The sequence below is a fragment of the Clytia hemisphaerica genome, unplaced genomic scaffold (genome assembly GCF_902728285.1).
Source record: "Clytia hemisphaerica strain Z4C2 unplaced genomic scaffold, Clytia hemisphaerica genome assembly, whole genome shotgun sequence".
Lineage (NCBI taxonomy): Eukaryota > Metazoa > Cnidaria > Hydrozoa > Leptothecata > Clytiidae > Clytia > Clytia hemisphaerica.
Window position 1 is genome coordinate 463,607 of NW_027103726.1, and position 23,837 is coordinate 487,443.

Here is a 23,837-nt window from a genome sequence, read left to right on the forward strand (position 1 = left end):
TCGTGATAAGGAGATATAAAACGTTTAAACTTAATTCGAGATTTCTAAGCTAAAGGGCATCGGATTTTGTCGCAAAGTCGTTTTTCCAGGAGGGAGGGAGGGGGTAGCAAAAAATCATCTAAATCTACACAAATTCCTTCTCCGGGGGGGGGGGGGTATAAATACCGTTGTCCGGAGGTTAATCACCAATAAATATCTCTTCATTTAATTGTTTTTAAGGAAGAGTCTATTTAGTGGTGCTTTGGCAACCAGTTAATATCCAAATTCACAGCATGAAATTCTTTAAGTGAAATGATAATTAGTATTTAACGATTCATTCGACATTGGAAGTAACCATAATTTTGGTTTTAAAAGTTGTCATTAAAAAAAACTTAGGTTTTACGTTTAGAAGGTTAGTATAAAAATAATTTAAACAAAAATACTATTTATATATGTTTTAGAATACCCACGACCAAAATAAAAATGAGAATATCGTTAAAGATTTTCAGCATCTCAGAAACTTTCCTTGCTACTTCCATTATTAAAGAAAGCTATTTGGTTCATATTATCTAAAATAAGCTTAAAAGTTAGCTCTAAAAACCGTTACTTAACTCAGGCCGGAAGCAAAACTCAAAACTCGCGACTTTTCAGAAATATGATTGAAGATTATAAATATCGATTCGTTTCAAGTATTGACTACCCAGCTGTCACACAACATTGGTTCAACGTTCATCTAACGCTATATGGACGTTGTGAACATTAAATTGACGTTAAAACAACGTTGTGTGTCAGTTGTGTACATAATAATCGATATAAAGATTTACTGAGAAAGATTAGACTTTTTGGCTTCTGATGCACGTATCAATCTATCCATAAGAAATCGTTTGTCTCTTCCCTCCTGTGAAGAAAAAAAAGGTGAGAAAGTTAACATTAACACTACCAATTTGAAATCGATGAAAATAACTACACATTTTCTTTATAAAAACATCCAAAATATTTGAAGCGAACGGATGTTCTTAACTCTTTTAGTCTTAAGCCTAAAAATGTTCTTAGCATGTTCTTATTTTCAAAATTTTTGAGATTTTTGTCCATTTTCCTAAGAAATTGGGTGTTTTCGAGTCAGCGAAGCCTTAAAATGTTCTTAACTTGTTCTTAATATTTTGGCCATCGAAGCCAATGTTCTAATATAGTTTGTTGTTATAAAATAAAACGTGTAGCCGATTTGTCTAAGTGTTGCAAAGCGTTCCAGATCTAATACAAGTTGCAAGCAATATAGAGGTGTGAGACAGGGGGTGACACTCGCTTAAAAGACCACCTAGACTAGTAAACTAGTCGGTTATTACTTATAGCCTTATAAGAAAACTGTCAATCAAATAATGTAAACACCAATTAAATATTCAGCGCGCGTGAGAGAAAAGGAAAATAACCGACTAGAAGCTACTTCCAACGCCTCTTTTTCTTCACCTAAAATCGTAAGGAAAGACATACAGATTTCTGTATGTCTGACCCGTGCGGGATTGCATTTATTTTGCTTTCTGTTTATTGTGTTTTTGGAAATACTCATTATTTATATGTTCCCATGTTACTATGAAATATCATTTAGTCAAAAAAGTTGAATGGATTCTCAAAAACCTAAAAAAGGTTGTAAAATTAAACAACGTTTTTTGAGGGAAGAAGCTTCTAGTCGTTGAAATTCAGAAAAGACACGCAACCTCACCTCTTCGATTTTTTTTTTTTTGGAGTTGGAATTTTTTGTATATGGGTCTGTTTTCAACGACTGGTTTACTAGTCTAAAGACCACCCACGATAACCTCAGCAGTGACAGCTTAAGGAAAGGGGAGGCAGGAGGAAACTACTTTAGGCGTACAAACTTTCGCGAGCAGAAACTTTCGCGAGGACGAAAAATCGCGAAATTCACGACATTTACTTTCGCGAATTTAACGGAAAAATATTTTTCGCGAGCATAAACTTTCGCGAATCAGGACGTAAAATTGAGAATTTTCACATGAAAAAATGGCTTAGAGACACAAATACTTCTTGGGTTGGCTTGAAACATTTGTCCTTTGACTTATTAGTCTTTTAGCAGGCTAAAAAGTGCCATAAAAGTTACATTTTATTCAAAGTTTGAAGTTTTACAGATTTTCTATTTTGTCAAGAATTTTTCGCGAGCATAAACTTTCGCGAATGGCCCTTCCTAGAATTTTTAAAGACATTTACTTTCGCGAAAAGGGCCAAAATTCGCGAAAATCGCGAAAGTTTCTGCTCGCGAAAGTTTCTACGCCTAAAGTAAGCTAGAATCGTGGGGAGGCGATAAGAGGTAGAGCCCTAGAGTCACGTATTTGCATAAAAAAATCTATTGAGTCTAGACGTAAAACTCAACATTTTCTAATGCGAATCTTTATTTATTTGAATCTACCTTTAGTTCGAAAATGAGGGTTCCCTTAGCCTAAAAGTATCACAAAAGACTCTACAGTTGACTTTTGCTAATCCAACTTCGAACGGGGAATCTTATTTGTTTGAATAACAGAGAGATTATAGAAAGTATTTTAAGAGGGTTTCTCCCAGACGGGAACTGAGATTAAGATAGAAAGATCCGAATAAAAGAAGTTCGAATTAGAGAGAGTTGATTGTACTTAAGTAGATCATTCTCTCTGATTCGAAGAAAATTTCAAGAATCAAGAAGTTTCAAAAAACGGAGCCAAATCAGAAAAAAGGAAGAAAATAGGTAAAGTGCGGTCGTTACGAACCATTATGAGTTGATCTTTAAGCATATGAATCATCTTCTCGTGAGCTTTTGTCATCGCATAGTAGTAATATAACAATAAGCTAAAATAAAAAAATACAAGTCAGCTTAGCTAAATCATGTTGTAGAAATGTGCTTAAGAGAGAAAGTCAACAATCTTAGCTAGCTCAAGCCTGTACCAAACTGAACGTCCACGGACAATTTTCGCAGTTCTTTTACGCGAAGAAACATTTTGTTACAGGCTATGCTCGAGAGAAAATAAAGTCACGAATATTATTTCGATTGGGACTACGTTATTGGTATAGAATGGTGCCAATCAATCGAAAATTTCACGTCAATTTAATTTCACGAGTCAGCGATCTCATACGATTATGCGAGACTCATTTTGGCGAAAATGGCAAAAATTAATTGAAGTAATCACTACACTACTGCCTAAAAAGGGCCAAATAAAAATACTTACAATATAATAATGAACATGGGGAAAATGAAAGCAGTAGTTTTAATGAAATCAATGATCCCACCAATCCAAGATGGCCATGAATCAATGGTCCTACCAACAACATCCATCATCTCATAATCGGCAACACAACCAACATTTCTGAGAAGAACAAGAAACAGTTTGAAGTTTATTGAATTTCACTCTTAGGTTATACTAGCCTGTACTAAACTCGGAAAAAGACTGCAGAGCACGGTTTTTTACAGTTAGCACCATTCCGTATTCAAAAGTATTGTTTTTGTTTGCTCTGCGGTGGAGTAATGTTCTATTTTTAGTACACGTTTTCTTATAAGAACATTAAAAGATTTTAAAGCCTTCGGATGTGCATAATTTTTGAGCATTAAGCCTGAATATGTTCTTAGCTTGTTCTAAATATTTTGGCCATGGAAAATCTATGTTCTTATATAGTTTATTCTTCAGTGGTTAAAGCGAGGTTTTTCGTATGAGACGGGAAATGGATTTAACCAAGCAAAATAGCACATATTCTTGAAATTTGGTGAATTCACTGATTTTGAGACGGAAAAACCTTCTTATAAACTTTACTGAGACGGAAATCCGCCTGGCACGGAAGAACTTTTAACACTGATTCTTGTAAAAAAAAAACGCGTATGCAAACTCCTGCTCATGTTCTTATAAAAAACGTGTATACGGGTCCTCCTTATGGAGGACCTCCGTCGTGATTTCGAAAATTTAAGTTTTAATCCCACTACACAAGAAGTAAAATCTCGAAGATGATGTCACTCATTGATTTTGTTATTTATTATACAAGAGATAACTTGATTACACGTTTCTTTTATAAGAATATCCAAAATTTTTGAAGCCTTCAGATGTTTTTAACTTTTCGGGTTTAAAGCCTAAAAATGTTGAGTGTTTTTGTTCATTTTCTTGAGAAAACAGAGCCCACGAAGCCTTAAAATGTTCTTAACTTGTTCTTAAGATCTTGGCCACCGAATCCTTATGTTCTTATAATGTTTGTTCTTATAAAAAAAACGTGTATTGAACTTAAAAATAGTTTGCTTAATAATTATTGTCATAACGTCTTATAATTGTCGTTGAAACAGAAAGACAAGGGTTGTTCTTACTTGAATGGACCACAACATGAAGTTTTTATCCTGAAAAAGAAACATAAAAACATAATGTGCTATTCCAGAAAAAGTCTGTATTCCCTATGTCGAGGAGTTGCGAGAGTTTCTTGTTGACGATGACTTTCATTATTATCGAATAATACACCCCTGTGGCTCCAGCTTTACTGGAAAATTTGACAAAAATTTCGTCCCCGGTGGGAAAAATACCCTAGAATTTCAGCCACGCTGAGAAATTGACTTTGATTTCATTCCTATTCAAAATTCATTGCTTATAAATTGCACTCCAAAATCATCCCCACTGGGTTATTTAACCTTGGAACAATAGAGTTTTTATCCCCATTGAGATTTTAATCAATATTTTTATCCCCGCTGTAGGAAAATGTTTCACCGGGCCTGTGAGACAGGGGTGTAATAATAGAGCGTACCGATTAGGAAAACGTCGAACTGAAAGAGCGACAACAACTGTATTACTGAGCGACCCAGATAATCGAATTGGAAATAATTGTAACTGATAGCAGTATTTCGATCTGATCATTAAATTTTATCATCTGTAAAAGATTCTAAGGAGAAAACGACTGAAACCTAATCTTATCATTAGATAAACAGCCATTTGGACGTCTTTATAACATCCAAATAACGGTATATTTGATGGTAGCTAGAATTGAACATACCTTGTGAGACCCCACCCGACAGCGAATGAACATAAGAGGAAAGTTAACAATAGAAGAAGAGTGAAGAAATAATTGGATCTCGCTCCTTGATAAGGTTGTGATGATGGTTTGCAGTTCAACATCAAACTGATCTGAAAATGATATGAAAAATATGAAACGGATGATTACACTATTTTTTACAAGCAAATCCAATTTTCGTGTCAGTGCTGGGGTTGCTTAGCATTCTAGCTCATTTTCTGAAACATTTTATTTGACAATCCCTGATATTACATCATATTTATGCTCATTGGGTCAAGGGCTTTCGTTTGCCATGCTGAGATTATCTAAAAAGCTTTTACTTTACGAGATAGTGAAAAAAAATGTAGTTGAAATGTACGCCGCATTTCGGATGACAGTTTGAATGTAGAATTCTCTTTGTTTTCGCGTTTTATATTCTGCTGGTAGATTTCTAGCATTTGTATGAAAACTAAAGCCGCGCAACCTATGCAGGAAATAAATGGATTCGAGTCCCAAATGGGAGTTTCTAATCTCGCTTTCGGGTATTAACTTATTGAGAACCACTTTTCTTCAAATATAAAGCTCTGAATTGAAAAGAACCACTGACCTTTTTATACCCTGGATCAAGTTTCTCAATCCCGGCCAAGCAAAATCTTTGATCGGAGTTTTTTGAAAAGTGGTACCCTAATGGCGGCATTACTCAATAGCGGTGTAAATGCATCGAGAGCGCTAGATCTACTTTCCCTCAAAATTTTTTGATGATGTAGCCCTGTTAGACGTTAATTTTTAACACTGCAATAAATGGATTTGAGTCCTAAATGGGAGTTTCTAATCTCGCCTTCGGCTATTACCTTTTATTGAGAACCACTTCAAATATGAAGCTCGGAATTGAATATAAACCCACTAAGAAACAACAGCATACCTTTTTAACATAGAATAATATGAAGAGTTTTATGATACCAACCACAGGGATAAGCGGTGCAAAGAAGGTTCCAATCCTGTAGAAAGTAGAATGAGTTGAAGTAGTTTGAGTTGAAGAGTTGAGAAAGTAGTTTGAGTTGAAGTTAAAAAGGATTAGTAAGTAAGTCTGCGACCGCAGTCGGAGGCAACCCGAAGGCTCCTCTTTCGATAGCTATCTACCCGAAGGTAGGGGAGGGCGCCACTCTTTATCCCTGAATTTCTGCACTTACCCTTGATCCCTCTTTGACTTGCTAAGCATCAAGCAGAGAGGCATCATGTACCATTTTGAGAATCTTTGGTATGACCCGGCTGGAGGTTGAACCCACAACCTTGAGAAACGTAGCCGGATCCTCTACCACTACACCACGGTCGCTTGGCTCTTAAAGGGGCGCAAACGAAGGACCCACTGCACTACGGTCGGTAAGGATTAAAAGACTCGCTAACCCCTACAATCATGGACAAAAGGTTTGTAGACTTCTGCAATATTTGCAAAATACTTCAATATCGATCAAAAACAAGTTCCCAAGAGGTTCTGGGTGCTTTCCAAACCCATCCAAAGCTGTTCAGTCTTTCAATGTCACCCACTGCAGTCTAACCACAAGGGCTAACCAAAAGGGCTAACCACAAGGACTTGATTAACTGGCTTACACCAGTATCAAAACGTTGATTTTTTGCTTGTGGTTCCCTCAAAAGCAATTCAAAAGCAATGCAACGACTTCAAAACAGACAGACACATTGAAGAGATATTTTGCTCTATTTCTCATCATTTTTCACTGAAATTTCATTTTGTTCATGATTGTAGAAACCATAAAGGTAGAGGTTTATAGAAAAGATCTTTAGGATAAAGAAATTTCACATTAACCGAATCTTTCAGTATAGGGTCCGCTAAAGTAAAAAAAAAACGGCAAAAAAGCCCAAAAAAGTTTTTTCGGACTCAAACAAGCTCATGTCTAGAGGCTGTTGATTTCGATACAACAATTTTAAGTTTTTTTTTGCTAGCTTAAATTTCTTAAATTTACCACTACTGTCAAAAACATGGGCGTTTGCCGTAAAAAATATATTACGTCATAAATATGCAGTGAAAAATAGATTACGTCATAAATATGCAGTGAAAAATAGATTACCATATTAGTGATTGACCGTAAACAAGTTCCAACACATTTTTTGGGATTTGGAATTCCTGCATACCAATTTTCTCTCCCAAATTACATCCGCATCCCAAGTAACGATAGATATATCTACAAAAAAGAATGATCGTATACTTAGGTTACTACTTATACAATAGGTGAATTTAGAGTCGAGGAAATATAAAAGTACAAAAATCTTTTTCGTGATTTCTATCCTTCTTCGCGAAAATAAGTATCTTTGAAAATTCTTAACAGGTCGAGTTAACAAGTTTTCTCGTCCCTTCAGTTAACAATGCTTAACAAACCTTACTCCATATTTCGAAATTTTCTTAACTCATCTCTCTGCTCAGACAAATTTGCGTCCCCCCCCCCTAAAGTGTTCGAGTGGAAATACTACTGTAATTTGTTTTATGATACACTTTTAGTGCACTTATTTATGTCCCTTCAACGACTTCAAATGCACTTTTTTTATAAGAGTAAATTTGCTCAAAAATGCCAAAAAATAAGAACAATTTAAGGATAATGCAGAGTCTCGATTGGCTGCGTTTTAAGAAAATTGAAAGTCAAATTGATAAAATCAGGATATTAAACCTAGAATGGGTGACAAAATACTTGGCACAAAAGGGAAATCCACCGGGAAGTTTTGAAACCACAATCGATTTGCAAGTGGTCTAAAGTAGGTTCGAAGGGTAGTTTTAACGCTTTGGATCTGAGAATCCAAAAGTTCAAAAATGGTCCAGTAGGGCTTGAAATATAGCCTAGAAACAAATAAATCCCTCCCAGAAATCAAGATGAAGGCCCGAAATTGACATTCTCGCTCGAACTTCAATTTTCGAAAAATGGTAAATTAGCCAAAAGTGCCAATATGTTATGGCACTGATTGTAGAACACCTCCGTTTTAACTGGACTGGATAAGAACAATTCAAGACAAAAGAAATGAGAACAGCCGAGTCTCAACAAAAATTTACTCGTTCTTATAAAAAAAATAGTTTACAATGTTCTTGTATGACAATAATTTGTCTCTATTACTAATAAATCCATAAAAATCACCAATAAATACAGTTGACTCTCGCTAATTCGAGCTTGAAAGGGAAGTTCAATTTGTTCGAAGTTCGAAATATAGTATTTTATAAGGGTTTACACTAAGCGAGAAATATTCTAGTTCATTTCACATAATATACGGTTTACTTGCTGAATAACCAATTCAAAAAACAGGGGGTTAAAATAATCGTTTTCTTGTATCATGATATAGTTCATAGACGATCCTTTTCGAAGTTGAGGAGTGTCTTCAAGGGTATTAAGGGTTTCATATATATGGATTGTGTTTTCTTTGCTAAATTTCATTGGTGATGAAGGTGAACCATTATAACTTTGACTTATAGTAATTGGTAAGTGGATAACAATGATGTCATCTTTTTGTTCTTCTTCTTTCATTTCTTTAATGAATTCGTCTGTTAACTGATGAATTTTGTGGGTGGGGAATATAAAATGATTAGTGAATGGTTCAAAGACATAGATACGGTTAAATGTTGCATTCAAAGATAAATTTTCAAAAATATCATTCCAAATTTTGTTGCTAGGCACACGATCACCATTTTCCATTCCCCAAAAGTACAAATTAATCCGTTTTGATGTTCGACATGTGACATTAGTATTTCGTGTGTACCTTTTTTGCCAGTCGTACTGTGGATTGGACATAAGATCCATTAGTATTCGATGCAAGTGTGGGTCGAACGGAGGTGACCCAATTCCAAGTGGTCGCCAATGATGCCATCGCCATACATCGCCACTGGTATCATCTACTAAAAGGTTTTGTTTTGGTAGCCAATTCCAAAATGTTTCTGGTAGCCTAGTCAAAAATACTTCATAGAACGAGTTTCTTAATTTCCATACCACAACGTCGATTTGTTTTTTCTCGTACATGTTTTGAGCTTGCTGGATCACTTTATGATCATAATGCGACCTTATTGGAGATACATTAAACACGAAAAAAAGAGTTTGCATATTATTATCGTTGTGATGACGTATATTTAACAAAAGCTCCAGCAAATCATCTTCGTCTGTTTTCGTAACTGCTTGGAATTGGGTCTCGATAAATTGAGTGTAGTTCTCTTCGCTTAGTCGAATCAAACGATTTTGTACTGGTGAGAATGTCCAAACTATAAAACAAGGTTCATACAGCATTGACTTGACCAAATACCTCAACTGCACAATAGAATCTTGCAATGCGGAGCCTGGGGCATCTACATATGGAATAATACTGACATTCCTGACTTCAAAGCATGTTGTAGTCGTAAGTCGAAAAGCCATCGATACTGGCATACAAACGATAAAGCAAAGAAAACATATTGATACACCAGCCATTGGTATCGACCTATACATTATCATTTGAATACTTTTTAAAGTTTCGAAAGAAAGCTCTTGTACAGCCACAGCGTACTCACTTGAGACCATTAAAAAGATAATATCAACGAAGTTAAAAGTTGATTAGGTTTTTATAGATTGATTACAAATAAAAAAGATTCTATTCTTTCAGCTATCTTTAAAGCCAAAGTTAATTGCATCCATGACTCTACTAATGATTTAGCTACTTACACTCTTTTCCCATTAGAAAATTTCGTAAGATTGACAAAATTGACAAATATGTTGAGTCAGCAAAAGGAATTTCCCCGCAAAAAAACGTAGAGTAAACGTTCTGGACTTTGATCAATAATTACCCTTTGGAAAGTACCTGAAACAATAAAAATTACTTTCCCCGCAAAAAAAACGTAGATTTTTAAAGTAATGGAGGGAACAATTTTAGCCTATACAAACTAAATCCCGTAACAGAAATCGCATTATCATATAACGCCTATACTACTGTATTACACGCATTATAAACGACTCCAGTTTAGGGGAGTAATCAAGTGCGCATCAGGTATTCGGTAATTAAGTTAACTTACTTTCGACCGGTCTCTCCGAAGATGGTGATTCCAACAGAAACGAAGAAATCAATGAGAATCAAGTTGAACATTTGTGAACCCACTTGGTTCTCCCAACACTAAAATGAAGTGAGCAAATTCAAAAAAAAAAGAAGAGTCTCTATAACTCAAACTTCTATGACTAGAAAGTCTCCTTAACTCGAACAAGTTATCTAGTCCCTTCAGCTAACTATGTCGAATAATTTTTAATTCATAACTCGAAATTTCGAACAGATTTGCGTTCCCTTGGAGACTCCACTGTGTTGCAATTTATTACTTCAGTTGACTCTCTCTATATCAATTTTGAAGGAGCAGAAAATTTCTACATATAAAAGAAAGTTTCAGGGAGTGTTTTATACCATTTTCTAGCTGAAAGGGACCGGTGTTTTAGTTCAAATTACAGAAAGATTCGAATAATAGTGGTTCAAATTACAGAGAGTTAACAATGAACCACATCACAAAAAGGAAGAAAGAACTGGCACAACTGTAAGTGCTGAGCTTAAGAGTAAGTTTTCCAGGCTTCGGAAAGTGCACTGTAGAGTGTATCTGACCTTTTTTTTGCCTTAAAAATGTGCCTCTTTTGTACTGTAAATTTAGCTAAATTTCCTCTGTAGTATAAGGGTTTGTCCACAATTACGGTCGTTTTCTAATCAAGTGCCTCCCCCTCCTTGAATTGAAAATTCTAATTCTAAGACTAATTTTTTTTTCTTACAATATGACAATCATGCTCGGAATATGAGGTGAATAAAGTGATGACCAGAACAGCGACTGATGCCAATTTCAACAAAACAGCTCTGAAGGGAAAATAAAATATTTTGTAGTTAAAAGTACTGCCAAAATATAGTTGTCAAATAAAATAATGAATTTGACCCCTGGATATCACATACCTTGCTTTTCTCATTATCCCCTACAGTTTATTAGGTCCCGATGAGTGCATTTGGCAATTCTTAATGTCTAGCGGTATCAGAAAGCATCAAGAAGCTGATAATACGCAGGGGACGAGGTTTATTCTGAACCTTTGTATATCATACTATTATTATAGACCTATCTGAGTGATTATCAACCCAAACACCCTGAAAAGATTCGCCTATTCCAGGAGAAAATACGATGTAGCGACTTCGAACATTTGACGTGTATCTTTCCTGGTAAACTCTAGACCTAGTCTCCTAAAGTTTTAAGAGTTTAGGTGTATCGACCATTGACTTCTTAGCCCGGATAGTTAGACTCGAGACTCCTGGATGAGAAGTGAAGCCACTTATTTCCCATCCAGAACGCCTGCGCGTGGTTTTTACACAAACGCCGGATTGAAAGTAAAATCCATCGCTAGATTTCAAAAAACAAAGGAACCGCTAGATACAATCCTTCGTCATGATTGCGGCGCGTTCTAAGTGAGTTCTGGATGGGAAATAAATGGCTTCACTTTTTCTTTCATGGGATAGGTTAGAGATTCTACTCTAGCCCTTTGGGTTTTAAACTCAATGATATTAACGTCTCCTTACCTCCATAAAGTTAAAGCCACTTCAACTCTTGGACTCCAATCTTCGAGACTGGTCAATATTTCAAAGATAAAAGGAAGACAAACGTTGAGAGCACTGATGGTAAGTGAGGACGCCCAACGTTTCAAAATGACCAGCACTGAGTTCGTTTCACGTGATAATTCCTGAATGCAGAAATGAAAGTCACAAAATAATAACATGCCTGAACTTTCTTTTCATCGTTCTTCTTTGTCAAACAAGCTACAATCGAGAACAAAAAAAGAATGAAACAGCCCCTCAAAAATGTATTTTTCCTTTGCCCCTCCCCCTAGTACAATGTTGACTAAAACAGCTTGCCAACCAGGGGGGGGGGGTCGGTAGTAAAATCTCAGACATAATGACGTTTACTACGGTGGTGGTGTGACAAAAAATTGAAAAAAAATTTTACTACCTGGGTAGTTAAAACTGGTAAAATTAGCAAATTTATAGCTATTTTTGTAATTCTTTTAATTTTTTGGATGACTTTTCTGAAAAATTTTTCTGTTGGAAAGTTGTTTGCTGCAAACAAAAAATTCTCGAGATTTTTTGTTAATATAAAAAAGACTTTAATTCTAAGGGCAAAACATTAATTTTTGCACAAAGTGAAAAATGTGTCACAGAAATAATCATTTTTTAGCTTTTTTTGTAAAATCAGTCCGAAAAGCAACCAAAAAATAGGTGGTCTTTATGACAAATTGTCCCAAAAACTTTTACTACCAGGGTAGTAAAATACCAAGAGTCTGGGTGGTGGTATGTAAAAATTCGTAAAAATCCTTTTACTACTCATATATGTCTGAGATTTTACTACCGACCCCCCCCTATGCCAACGACCTGAACCTCTTTCCCCAACATTGTATAGGGGATTTTACAAGCATGTGTTTCTATATTTATGTCCCGGATTGTAGATATACAGTATTGAGTAATAGAGGTTTGTCTGTTATGAAAATATACTGAGCTTACAAAAACATTGAAGTATTAAAAACGAGTCATCAAAGCGAAATAGCGTGTTACGTTAGTTGATTGTCCTATTTCAATTAAAGTCTCCTTTCCGAATTTTTTTTGGGATTTCTCTTAAGCAAACAGAACACTTAGACCATGTTTAGACGTTACGGAAACGAAACGAAACGGTTCTGAAACAAGTGTGAACGTTAAAATTCGAAACGTCAAAGTAAAACAGATCGAAACGGTTTCGCTCCGCTTTTTCCATCGGAACGGAACTGCTCTGTTTTCTTGCTCCGAAACGTTCCGAAACCAATATGAACACACTCGTTCCGTAACGAAAATCATACCAGAGCAAAACAGAACAGTAACGTGTGAACATGGTCTTAAAGGAAATGGACTTTAAAACGAGTTTTTCGGGAAGAAGTCACCACACAGCTACACGCATCGTGGTAAAGAGGGATCAGCAGCCTTAACTTCTGTATGGAACGGCAAAACGAGACAAGCAATTTTAAGCAATTTTACAAACTAAGAGGTGAATGTGAGGTATTGGAGGGTTTTTTGAAAGATTCTGGTACTTCGAATACAATCCCGGCCAGCTGCGACGTTTACGGAATTGATACTCACTGGCTACATTATCGCGAAACTCTTGCATTACTAATTGATTCAGAATCAATAGTTTAGGAGCATAGCAGTACTTAAGACCTGATGAAATATTTGTTCGTTAGCCATGGTTTATTCTAATTGTGAATTAAAGCGGGCAGAAAGTTGGCTGTCGAAAGTCAATACGTTGCAATGAATTCTTCCAATCTTTTCCAAGTAAAGGTTTTGACGTCTAACTTTCCGAATACTTTTAGCCGTCCCTAACAATTAGAAATACAGTGCAGATTTACTTCAAATGATATTTTTTCAAAATTCATGCAAGTACTTACAGGGTTTGAAGAGACTTCGACAGCTTTAATGATGGCGAAGATCGAGACAGCTAACAAACCCAATACTATGATGGTCACCAACATACGAAAAGAATAAATCTTCAATTTGTCGAATTGCGTTCGTCCTTTAATACGTTCCAAACGTTTCTCCTCACTCAGTTCAGCCTGAAATAAACAAGAAGATTAACAAGCTAGATGCTGAATGGACCTACCTGATGATGAAAGTTAGATAGCAATGCGAGGAGAAAAAAATCAGTCAGAAAATATAGCGTTTAGCGAAAATGCATAACGCAATAAATTCATCATTGATTGTTGATAAGGGGAGAGGGAAGGGTTGTAGGGAAAAAATAAATAGAAAGTTCTGGTCGCAAAAATCAGTTTTATTGACAATTGAATCATGCTTGATGGTGAGCATTGTTATCAATAATGTTTTTGTGTCAAAAACATAAAAATACAAGGAAAAAAATCTAATGAAAATCTGCAAAAACGGCGATTTCCGGCATTTTCAACCGGAAAAAAAAAATTCTCAAAAATCGAACTCAGCCATGTCTTCAGCGTTGCGAATACGCATCTTTCTGCAAAAAAATCAGAAAAAACTAAAGATGAAAATTCGAGAAAATGTAAAAAAAAAAACGGTTTTTCCGGCATATTTCCAGCATTTTCGGCCGGAAAAAATGTTTTTCGAAAATCGGGCTCCGTCACATTTTAAATATTGTCATATTGCATCAGTGTGAAAAATTTCATAAAAAAATATAAAGTACAGCTTGAGAAATTCAAGAAATATTGTCTTTCCGGCAAAAATAGGTTGTTCCTGAGATTTTTAAATAGTTCCGGCTTCAAAAATCAATTTTATTGAAAATTGAAACATGCTTGATGGTGGGCATTGCTATTGATAATGTTTTTGAATGAAAAAATAGCCAACTGTAAGGAAAAAGCCCAATGAAAATCTAGAAAAACGGCGATTTCCGGCATTTTCGGCCGGAAAATTTTTTTTCTCAAAAATCAGACTCTTCCATGTTTTGGGCATTGCTATTACGCATCTTTGTGCAAAAAATCAGAAAAAACTAATGATGAAATCTCAAGAAAATGCCAAAAAACCGGTTTTTCCGGCATATTTCCGGCATTTTCGGCCGGAAAAAAATGTTTTTCGAAAATCGGGCTCCGTCACATTTTAGGTATTGTCATTTTACATCAGTGTGCAAAATTTCATAAAAAAATATAAAGTACAGCTCGAGAAATTCAAGAAATACCGTTTTTCCGACGAAAACCGGCTGTACCGGCGATTTTTAGAAAGTTCCGGCTTCAATAATCAATTTTTTCGACAATTGAACCATGCTTGATCGTGGACATTGCTATTAATAATGTTTTTGTGTGAAAAAACAACGAAATATAAGGAAAAAGTCCGATGAAAATCTGCAAAAACGGCGATTTCCGGCATATTTCCGGCATTTTCGGCCGGAAAAGAATTTTTCTCAAAAATCGCACTCTGCCATGTTTTGGGCATTGCTATTACGCATCTTTGTGCAAAAAAACAGAAAAAACTAATGATGAAATCTCGAGAAAATGCCAAAAAACCGGTTTTTCCGGCATATTTCCGGCATTTTCGGCCGGAAATGATTTTTTTTCGAAAATCGGGCTCCGTCACATTTTGGGCATTATGATTTTGCATCATTGTGCCAAAAATCAGAAAAAACTAATGAGCCAATCCTGAGAAAAGCTGGTAACAGACGGACGGACGAACGAACGAACGAAGTTAATTTATAGGACCTCCGAGGTAGGTCCAAAAAACACTAGTTTTAGTTTCAGTTGTATATCTTGTGTATCAACTCAAAATATTCAAGTTATGGAGGTTCGAGTTATGTAGGTTCGAGTTATGTAGGTTCGAGTTATAGAGGCTCGAGTTATAGAGGTTCGAGTTATAGAGAGGTTCGACTTATGGAGGTTTGACTTATGGATTTGGAGACACGACAGAGACCGAAAAGTTTTTGTTTGTTTTCTTAATGGAAAATTTTAAAGATTGTGTGCACATTTCCTCCTCACTAGTTTTGATTTATTTCTGAAAAACTTTTCTTCATATCCATATCGAATCAAAAACTTGTTCCTGGATAAAAAAGGCGGTTATTAAAATAGAGGACTCTGGATATGACTGTCATAAGAAACATTTACACAAGTTGACATTTTACTTAACAAAACCTTCCTACCTTGAAATCTTTAGCAATACTTTTACATTTAAGGAAAGCAGCTTTTGAATCGGTGATACAGTAATCCCAACCAGCGAACACTTTGTTACAATAAGAATAAAAGAAACCTCCAGTTTCTACAATACTTTCAGTGAAGCCTTGTGCTAAGCTGGAAAGAAAAAATCAAAATTTTCAAATTCTCCCTGAGCAGGGAATCACAATACTTTCAGTGAAACCTTGTGCTAAGCTGGAAAGAAAAAAACAAAATTTTCAAATTCTCCCTGAGCAGGGAATCACAATACTTTCAGTGAAACCTTGTGCTAAGCTGGAAAGAAAGACAAAATAACGAAATCGTCAAAACATTATCAAAATCATCTATTCTTCCTGAGCAGGGAATCATTTTTACACCCCTGTCTCAAAACCCCACCGGTGGGACCTTTTTCATCAAAGGGGATAAAAATTCCTATTAAAATCTCAATGGAGATAGAAAGTTTATTGTTCCAAGGTTAAAAAATCCAGTAGGGATTGTTTTGGTGTGCAGTTTTTAGACATCGAATTTTCGAGTGGGGATTCCATGGAGTGGGGCTGAAATTCCAGGGCATTTTCCCAACGGGGACGACATTTTTGTCAAATTTTCCAGTGGGGCTAGTAGGGTTCCAATGGTTCTGTGACACAGGGGGTGTATTTTTGCGTCATTCTAAGAAAACTTCGTAATGTTGTTTAGCAAGCACCTCGCCAATAACTGGGATTTTCATTCCGTTTCTTGGTGAATTACATGACTTTTCGAAAAATAGAATGTCTTCAGGTGTTCTAACGCAACTTCGATTTTTCCCTGCTGCAAAAACTTCGAAATTTTAAAGTGACATAAAAAAAATCGAATGTTTGGTGCCCGAAAACTTGGATTAGAAAAATTCGCAAAATGGAATAGACGTTACTGGGTAGAAAAAAAGCATTGACGTATAGTATAGGCTAATAACTAATAACAAAATCATCAAATCATTTTTAAAATTATCTATTCTTGGTGATCAGGGAATCATTCTTCGCAATGTCGTTGGGCTTAAGCGAAATTCAAAATACCCGTCATGTTTCTGGAATGTGAGTGAAGCATTTCCTCCTAGGAAGGAATATGTAGCTACTAAAATTTAATTGGGGGTTGACTAAGAGAAAGATATTGCTTTTTGTTTAAATTGGCCAAAACACCAATCAATTCCTAGCTGAAATTCACTTTTAAATGTTCAAAATTTCTTAGAAATTCTAAAAAGAGAATTATACACAAGATATACTTTTTAACCATCATTATCAAACTGATAATGAGATAAGCACCGCCAACACAAATGTAAGCCAGTTCCATATTATAAGTGATGTCATTGTTAGAAACACTGGTGTAAATATCTCCCTGGTAATTACTGTAGAACATCAACGTTGTATTGATGTAGCCCTGAAAAAGAAAAACAGTGACGAAATATGATGAAAGGTGTGGGAAATTGGCTTACCGTATTACTTCGAGTAAAGCCCCGGGCGTTAATTAATTTTTTTGGTTTTTAGGAGGGACGTTTATACGAGGGGGGCGCTTAAAAGAAGAGGGCGTTTATTCGAAGGAGGCGTTTATTGAAAATTTTCCCTGAAAGGAGGGACGTTTATTTAGGGGGGTGGTGGGGTCCTTTAAAAGAAGGGGGCGTTTGTTTGAAGTAATACGGTTTTTTTCTGGGTCTTCGAAACGTATACAACTACAAGCTTTTTTAATAAGAAAGGTGTTTTTTTTTCATTTCATCATATATATTCCAGGATATTCTTAACTTTTTGGGAGAAAATCGTTCTAAAATATTCTTACGGTATTTAAGAAATACACACATGAAGCATAATTGGTATTTTTGTGAAAGTATTGGGATAGTTGGCAATTTACAGTTTAAAAAATGGTCTATACGTGATATTCTTATTCTCTAAGTTTTGTTGCCAAATTCCATGGTGGTTTCATAGTGTGTTCTCAAAAAAAGTGGTGTGTACTTTAGGCGTAAAAATATCGCGGGAAGAAACACTAGCAGCGAGCTCGAGATGTGTACTCATTTTGGTATTCATTGAAGTATATTAACCGGCTTTAAGTGCCACGGTCATTTGTTAGTATATCGGTCTATTTCTATAGAGATCTCTTTATATTCATGGAAATATTATGGGGCTTAAAAGGAATAAAGCTAGGGTTTTAAAGGTTTAAAAAGGCTATAAAGAGCAAAGTACGTTCAGGTTATGGAGTTATTCGATTTTCTTGTAGCTAAACCTATCAAAAGTGCGTGAACAATCGAACGACTAAGAGACAAAATCCTTCCTAATTCGAATAACTGATAGGGAGAAATTAAATCAAGTGAAACTTACTTCTCCAGTGAAGAAATCCAATATGTTATTCGATAGTGTTCGATTTTTATAAAAATCTTTATCCTCGTTCGGGCACGTAAAATTTGCCGTTGTACTGTCCACCGTGACGATGTAATTTTGCGTGATGTTCTGAACGAGCTCACCGTAATTGATAACAACTTGTGGTACAACGATGAAACCAAACACGAGGAAAAATATGACCAAGTTGAGCAGGATGAGGGATTTCAGAAAGATGAAGTAGGATAAAACGCCGTTCCCAAAATGACCTGGAAAAACAAAGCAGTAAAAGTTTCGAAGGGTCGAGAAGAAACTACAGATGACGTTCTCTAATTCGACGTTTTTTTATTCGATATGATCCTGATCCATTATTTAATAATATTGAAAGTCACCGTCAACAAGTCAATCTAATTCCCCTTGAAATTCGAATTAGGGAGCGCCAACTGTATTAATTTTTTAGTTTGTACAAGCTAAATCTTTTGCTCTGGGAGCTCTATTGGAATAGGTCTTTTCTCATCTCATCACCGTCACCAAGGTAACGCGGAGGAGGAAAATTCTACAAGTTCATCCAAAATAAAATCTGTATCCACACATAAGAATCTATTTTTGACTTGAAAAGGTTCGTCAAATTTTATTGTTTTCTTCTCAAAAGTCAACAGACTTGCAAATTTTGCACAGAACCGTTGAAGTCTACAGGTAAAATATCTCAAATCATATGATCATTCTTTTAACATGATAAATAATAAAGACACGATTTTGGTCCTTCTACCTTCAACTTCTTTTAAAGGGCTTCTCCATAATTCCAACACTTTGAGAAATTCTTTCAAGTTGCTTTTGAATCTATACCATCCCTAAGAAGAAAAACACAAAGGAAAAAGTCATTGAAACAATATAATAATATAAAAAATGTAAGAATGAAAAAACGACGGTTTCAGATACCGTAGCGTCGTATCCACTGACCTTTATATACCCTGGACCAAGTCTCTCAATCCGGGCAAAGCAAAATCTTTGATCGGAGTTTTTTGAAAAGTGGTACCCTAATGGCGGCACTACTCAATAGCGATGTAAATGCATCGAGAGTGCTAGGTATACTTTCCATCGAATATTTTTGCTGATATAGTGCCGTTAAACGTTAATTTTCAACTTTGCAATGGCTTCTTCTCGGGTACCAATTCCAAAAAAAATCCAAGCAAAATGGCAAATATAGCTTGGTCCAGGGATATATAAAGGTCAGTGGTTGTATCACGTAGTAGTATCACGGTCGCAAAAACATTAAGGAGACTATCCTATCCACGAATATAAGTCGTAGGAATATTCATGAACGGGTTTATCTACCAATTGAATTTACAGCCGGTTTAGTTTGGCTATATTCGATGCTCTACAACGGAAATGTGTGTCTGACTACCGCCCCATCGGCGATTGCCTCTGCGTATAAAAATATATAGAAAATATATACTCCAGTACTCGCAGTGCTGACGAGTCCCAATAAGGACGAAATGCATATGTTGCTCTGCCACCCAAATCTCCTGAGTGAATATAGCTGGACAGAAATTCTTATTTCTTCACATATATATTTTCTATATTTTCCTGCTTTTAGAATCCATGTGATGCAGACGATAACATCGTCTAAACATTTCGGGTGCGTCGCAATAAGATACAGAGGATCACAACGTTTAACATTCAACTTTTACAAATCACAAAAAATTCTCTCGACTTTCAACCTAGTTCCCTGTGTATTATCGGCTTTTTTTATTCTTACTGTACTGATAGAGCCTGATGATCGCCTGGCGTTCATCAGTAACGTAAATAAAGCCTGGAATACACGGGGACGAGGTTGCTCGATTTCATTAAATACCCAGCTGACACACAACGTTGTTTCAACGTTAATCTAATGTTCGCAACGTCCATATAACGTTAGATGAACGTTCAGCCAATGTTGTGTGCTAGCTGGGTAAGCATAAATTTGCTTACCATTGCCACCCTCAACTTGAAGAATTTCCAACATGATAACGATTTTTGCCGTTCTTTTTCCGATTGTTTAAGTGTTTGATTCATACGTCTATGAAATGAGAAAGATAGATATTTTCAAACAGTCATCAAAGCAAGGTTTTTCGACTGAGACGGAAAAAGGATTTCACACATCAAATTCGAGCAAATTCTTGAACTTTTGCTTTGGTGAATTATGCAGAATTTTGAGACGGAAAAGTTTCTTTATATACTTCACTGAGACAGAAGGGAAAGTGTCAATTTAATTGTCAGATGGCGTACGGTGTATTTCCCATACAAAAAATCACACTGTTTAAAAGAAGGTTATGAAATTCTATCGATGTTAATCACCTCAAGGGTACCATTAAGTGCTTTTGGCGTCATCGAGGTTTCGCTAAATTCGAATTCTCATCTAAATGGCAAAACCCTCTCCTCCTCCTGTCCCCTCAGACAAGAAGAACTCTCAAGTCATCGGTTTGTTAACATGGCCTACTAAATCTATATTTATGATTTGCTAACATTTATGTTCATCCTTCTCTCATTTAACAAACAGTACTGTAACTTGGTCTAATATCGACATCCATATTCTAATTCCGACACCCTTCTTTAAAGTTAGGAATAATATGAAGGTTGGAATCGCCGATGGAAACTTTTTTGCATAGAGTTCATAGAATGGAAAAAATCTTTTGTCTATCAGTGATTCCAACCTTTCCTATTATTCCCATTTCTAATAAGAGTGTTGAAATTAGAGGAGGGATGTCGACATTAGACCAACTTACGGTAACTGACTCACCTGACAGATTTCCGTTGCGCCATAGGAGCCGGTATACTTCTAAGTTCATCTTCATGTAAGCCATCTTCCATATCGATTATTCCAGCCACGTCACTTCGTACCAGGCTCTTTGATCGACCATCATCGACATTTGGCGTTCTAGAGCCGCGGCGTCGAAGACTTCTTCTGGAAGCACTTTGGTAAGAACGCGTGTGATCTAAGTTGCTAGGAAGGTCGGCGAAAAGATTGGATAGACCGAGGTCGTCTTCTGGTGCCGGCTCATTGCTATTGTGATCAAAGTCTGAAATCGAAAGAGGAAAAAAAATAAACACAAGAGTGGACCAAGCGTTGCGCTTTATTCTTTTTTGCTGCTTTAATACTGGCTACCCTTCTAAAATTCCCTTACCCCGTATATTCGGTTTAAAGTTTAGCTAATCAATATCGTAGAAGAAAGGGCCTGGTATAAAGGGTTAACAATTTATTCCGGTTATAAGATTCTTTGTAAACATCTGTGAATAAGAACGACTAATGAACATTTTTCTCGGGTAATAAAAACATTCACAAAATGGTGAAATAAAGAACATTTTAATAACATTTTTAGGCTTAAAACTGAAAATGTTAAGAATACCCGAAGGCTTCAAAAACTTTGGATGGTCTTATAAAAAAACGTCTATTCGAAGTATTTTGAAAAGCTATGATACATTCCTAACACAGGGAACGAACGGTATAATTTATACGAAGATGATGAAGCTCGTCAAAGCTTTGAGCATTTCAAAGACCAACTCAATTTGACCATGTATGCGAATCTATCTCACAAAGTAGATTTGAAACTGAAAGAAATACGAATTACCTAATGTTGTAAAATCTGACTCTAAAAATTGTTTATTTTCGTCGATCGTTTTCAACGGCATAATTTTCCTGTTCATATTGTAGAGATAATAATTTACCAGTGAAATCTATACATTGCTACAGCAAAAACATTTTCAACACGGTTGTTGTTAAGTGTTGTTAAGCTGAAGGTTGCTGTTTATTATCACATACAGTATCAAAAATAAATCTGCTGATGAAAATTTATGAAAAATCATATTCCGTGAGTGTAATTCATATAACTACACATAATTACATCATTTGTATAGCTATTATCATAATTATCTTGAAATCCCTAGAGGTTATGAAAAGGAATCAATTTCAAAAGTTTTAAAAAATTTATACCTACTGTACTCCCATACATGCTTTGTTAAAAAGATGGATGGTATTATAATATTGTAGCAGACATACAAGAAAAATGCAAAAGAAAAATGTCTACATTTACACAAGATAAATATTTGCAAGTTCAATGAAAGGTTCCTGTTTCGACAAGAAATTTTTCTCAAAGTTTTTTAAAACTTCATCATCACCATCTCCCAGCTCAAATACCTTATCTAGTGAACTCTTACGTTCCAAATAAACGGCCCCCCCTTGAAAACGAAGGAAGATATGACGTAGCCTGAGTAAAACTCCTACTCTTCGGGATATGAGCATTGCTCTTGTTTTGAATATTGAAATTCTCTGGATAAATCGCATGCGCACTAAGGTTTTCATGAAACAATAGAGAGTTTCAAAACCTAAGCCAATCATCTGTGTTTTAAACATTCTTTTATTTGAAATCTCTATTGATAAACATATTTTGTGAAAGTTGTCTATTATTTTTAAACCTATTAATAAGCAATTCCCGGTGAGGGTTACTAGTGGCCGCCTATAGCAGTGCCTATAGACCAAGAGTAAGGCCTAAAAGCCTGGAGCTGTCTATTATGTAGACTACGCCCCCCCCCCGGCAATTAGGTTCCCTCGTTTCTTCGAACCCTCCCCCCCCGTTTATTTGGAACGTAAGAGTACGATAATACTGCTATGTAAATGGAGGTATGGAATTCCGGTAGGAACATTTTAAGAATTTATGAACTCTAAAATACCCAATCTCTTAAGATGTTGCACAAAAATACATACAAAATGGTGAAAATAGAACATTTTAAGAAAATTTCAGGTTTAATACTCAAAATAGTTAAGAATATCCGTAGGCTTCAAAAATTTTGGATATTACTGTATTATAAAGAAACGTGTATTCGAAATCCTTATAAGTGGGAGCTCTGAGGTCTAAACAGAAGCCAAAAATGGGAAAGTTTTCGAAGATGAAGGAAAAATCGGTGGAGTGAGCCAAATAAACGCCATTATAAAAACCCCAGTAAAGCCTATTGTTTCTTTCCATTATTTCTTACTCTTGATAATAACAAAGGAAAAGCTAACAAAAAAGTTAAAATAAGATCAGTGTTTTTCTATAAAGGACTATGAAAAACTTACATTCTGAAGTATCAGCAAAGAGGCCCATCTCGATGGTATCGATGCCATTTTGTTGCGGTGGCCGTCCTCGATCGTCATCCATAGACGGTGACGGTGTTTGTCTTGGAGACTTCACGAAAATCCTTCGAGTCTCAATCTTGACTGTGAAATTCCCTCAACACCAAGTTTTCATTTTGTTATAAAATTTTCATTGTTTTTGTTGTGTGTTCTTTTTTGTGCTGAAATATTTTTAAGAAGAAATTAATGATCAATGCCAATATCTTCATTCTCTATCTCTACAAATATATATTACATTAACAGTTTTTTTACACCCAAACTTTTTGGAAGAAATAACTACACTCTAAAACGGAAATGAGAAAATTTTTACACTATTCCAAAAGGGTCTTTCAAAATCTGAATTTTTCATCATAATTTGAGAAACAATTATAACAACATGTTCTAAAGAAGATTGAAAGAAGAAACTTAAAAAAACAAAGATACATTTTGAAAAACTTATCAACTTCTTATTTAAAAAACACATTATCTTTTCTTTGCTAATAAATCAAGAAGCAGAAAGGAAGATAAAAGAAGAGCAATCGAAGAAAAGTGAAAAGGGTAATCAAAAAAAAGAGAAATCAAACTCAAGAACATTATTATACTTTCTGTTTTCATTCCAAAACACCACAGGTCCTCCATGTTGAAATAATGGAAACTCCTTCAAACCAAAATAGAACATATTCATCAAAAATGAATAATTTAACATTAGATTGTAAGGAGATTTACTGTAGCCATTAGAAACGATCTGAACTGTACTTTAAC

The 23,837-nt window shown here is 35.6% G+C and overlaps 1 protein-coding gene across 2 annotated transcripts; it reads right to left on the bottom strand.

Moving 5' to 3' along the window:
- Positions 1-516: 516 nt before the first annotated feature.
- LOC136804662 (transmembrane channel-like protein 7) lies at positions 517-23,251 on the bottom strand. 2 transcript variants are annotated; one of them, XM_067061265.1, is made up of 18 exons: positions 23,040-23,251; positions 20,727-21,006; positions 19,919-20,006; positions 18,717-18,798; positions 17,951-18,216; positions 16,867-17,021; positions 15,605-15,752; positions 13,404-13,568; positions 11,518-11,678; positions 10,731-10,812; positions 10,001-10,098; positions 7,056-7,169; positions 5,894-5,969; positions 4,975-5,105; positions 4,301-4,330; positions 3,183-3,320; positions 2,727-2,805; positions 517-877 (listed from the first exon to the last, which is right to left on the bottom strand). In XM_067061265.1, the coding sequence occupies exons 1-18, from the start codon at positions 23,119-23,121 to the stop codon at positions 800-802; spliced, it is 2,253 nt and encodes a 750-aa protein (XP_066917366.1). In that variant the 5' UTR covers positions 23,122-23,251; the 3' UTR covers positions 517-799. The 2 variants fall into 2 exon arrangements, with proteins under 2 accessions (XP_066917366.1, XP_066917367.1); XM_067061266.1 differs by lacking the exon at positions 23,040-23,251 and adding an exon at positions 21,556-21,745.
- Positions 23,252-23,837: the final 586 nt, after the last annotated feature.

Coding starts and splice junctions, on each gene's coding strand:
- LOC136804662 (XM_067061265.1), bottom strand. CDS start 23,121: ATGGATGACGATCGAGGACGGCCACCGCAACAAAATGGCATCGATACC. Junction 17,022..17,950: donor TGGATTTCTTCACTGGAGAA/GTAAGTTTCACT, acceptor TTTCTTTTTCAG/GGCTACATCAATACAACGTT. Junction 5,106..5,893: donor TATTATTCTATGTTAAAAAG/GTATGCTGTTGT, acceptor TATCATTTTCAG/ATCAGTTTGATGTTGAACTG.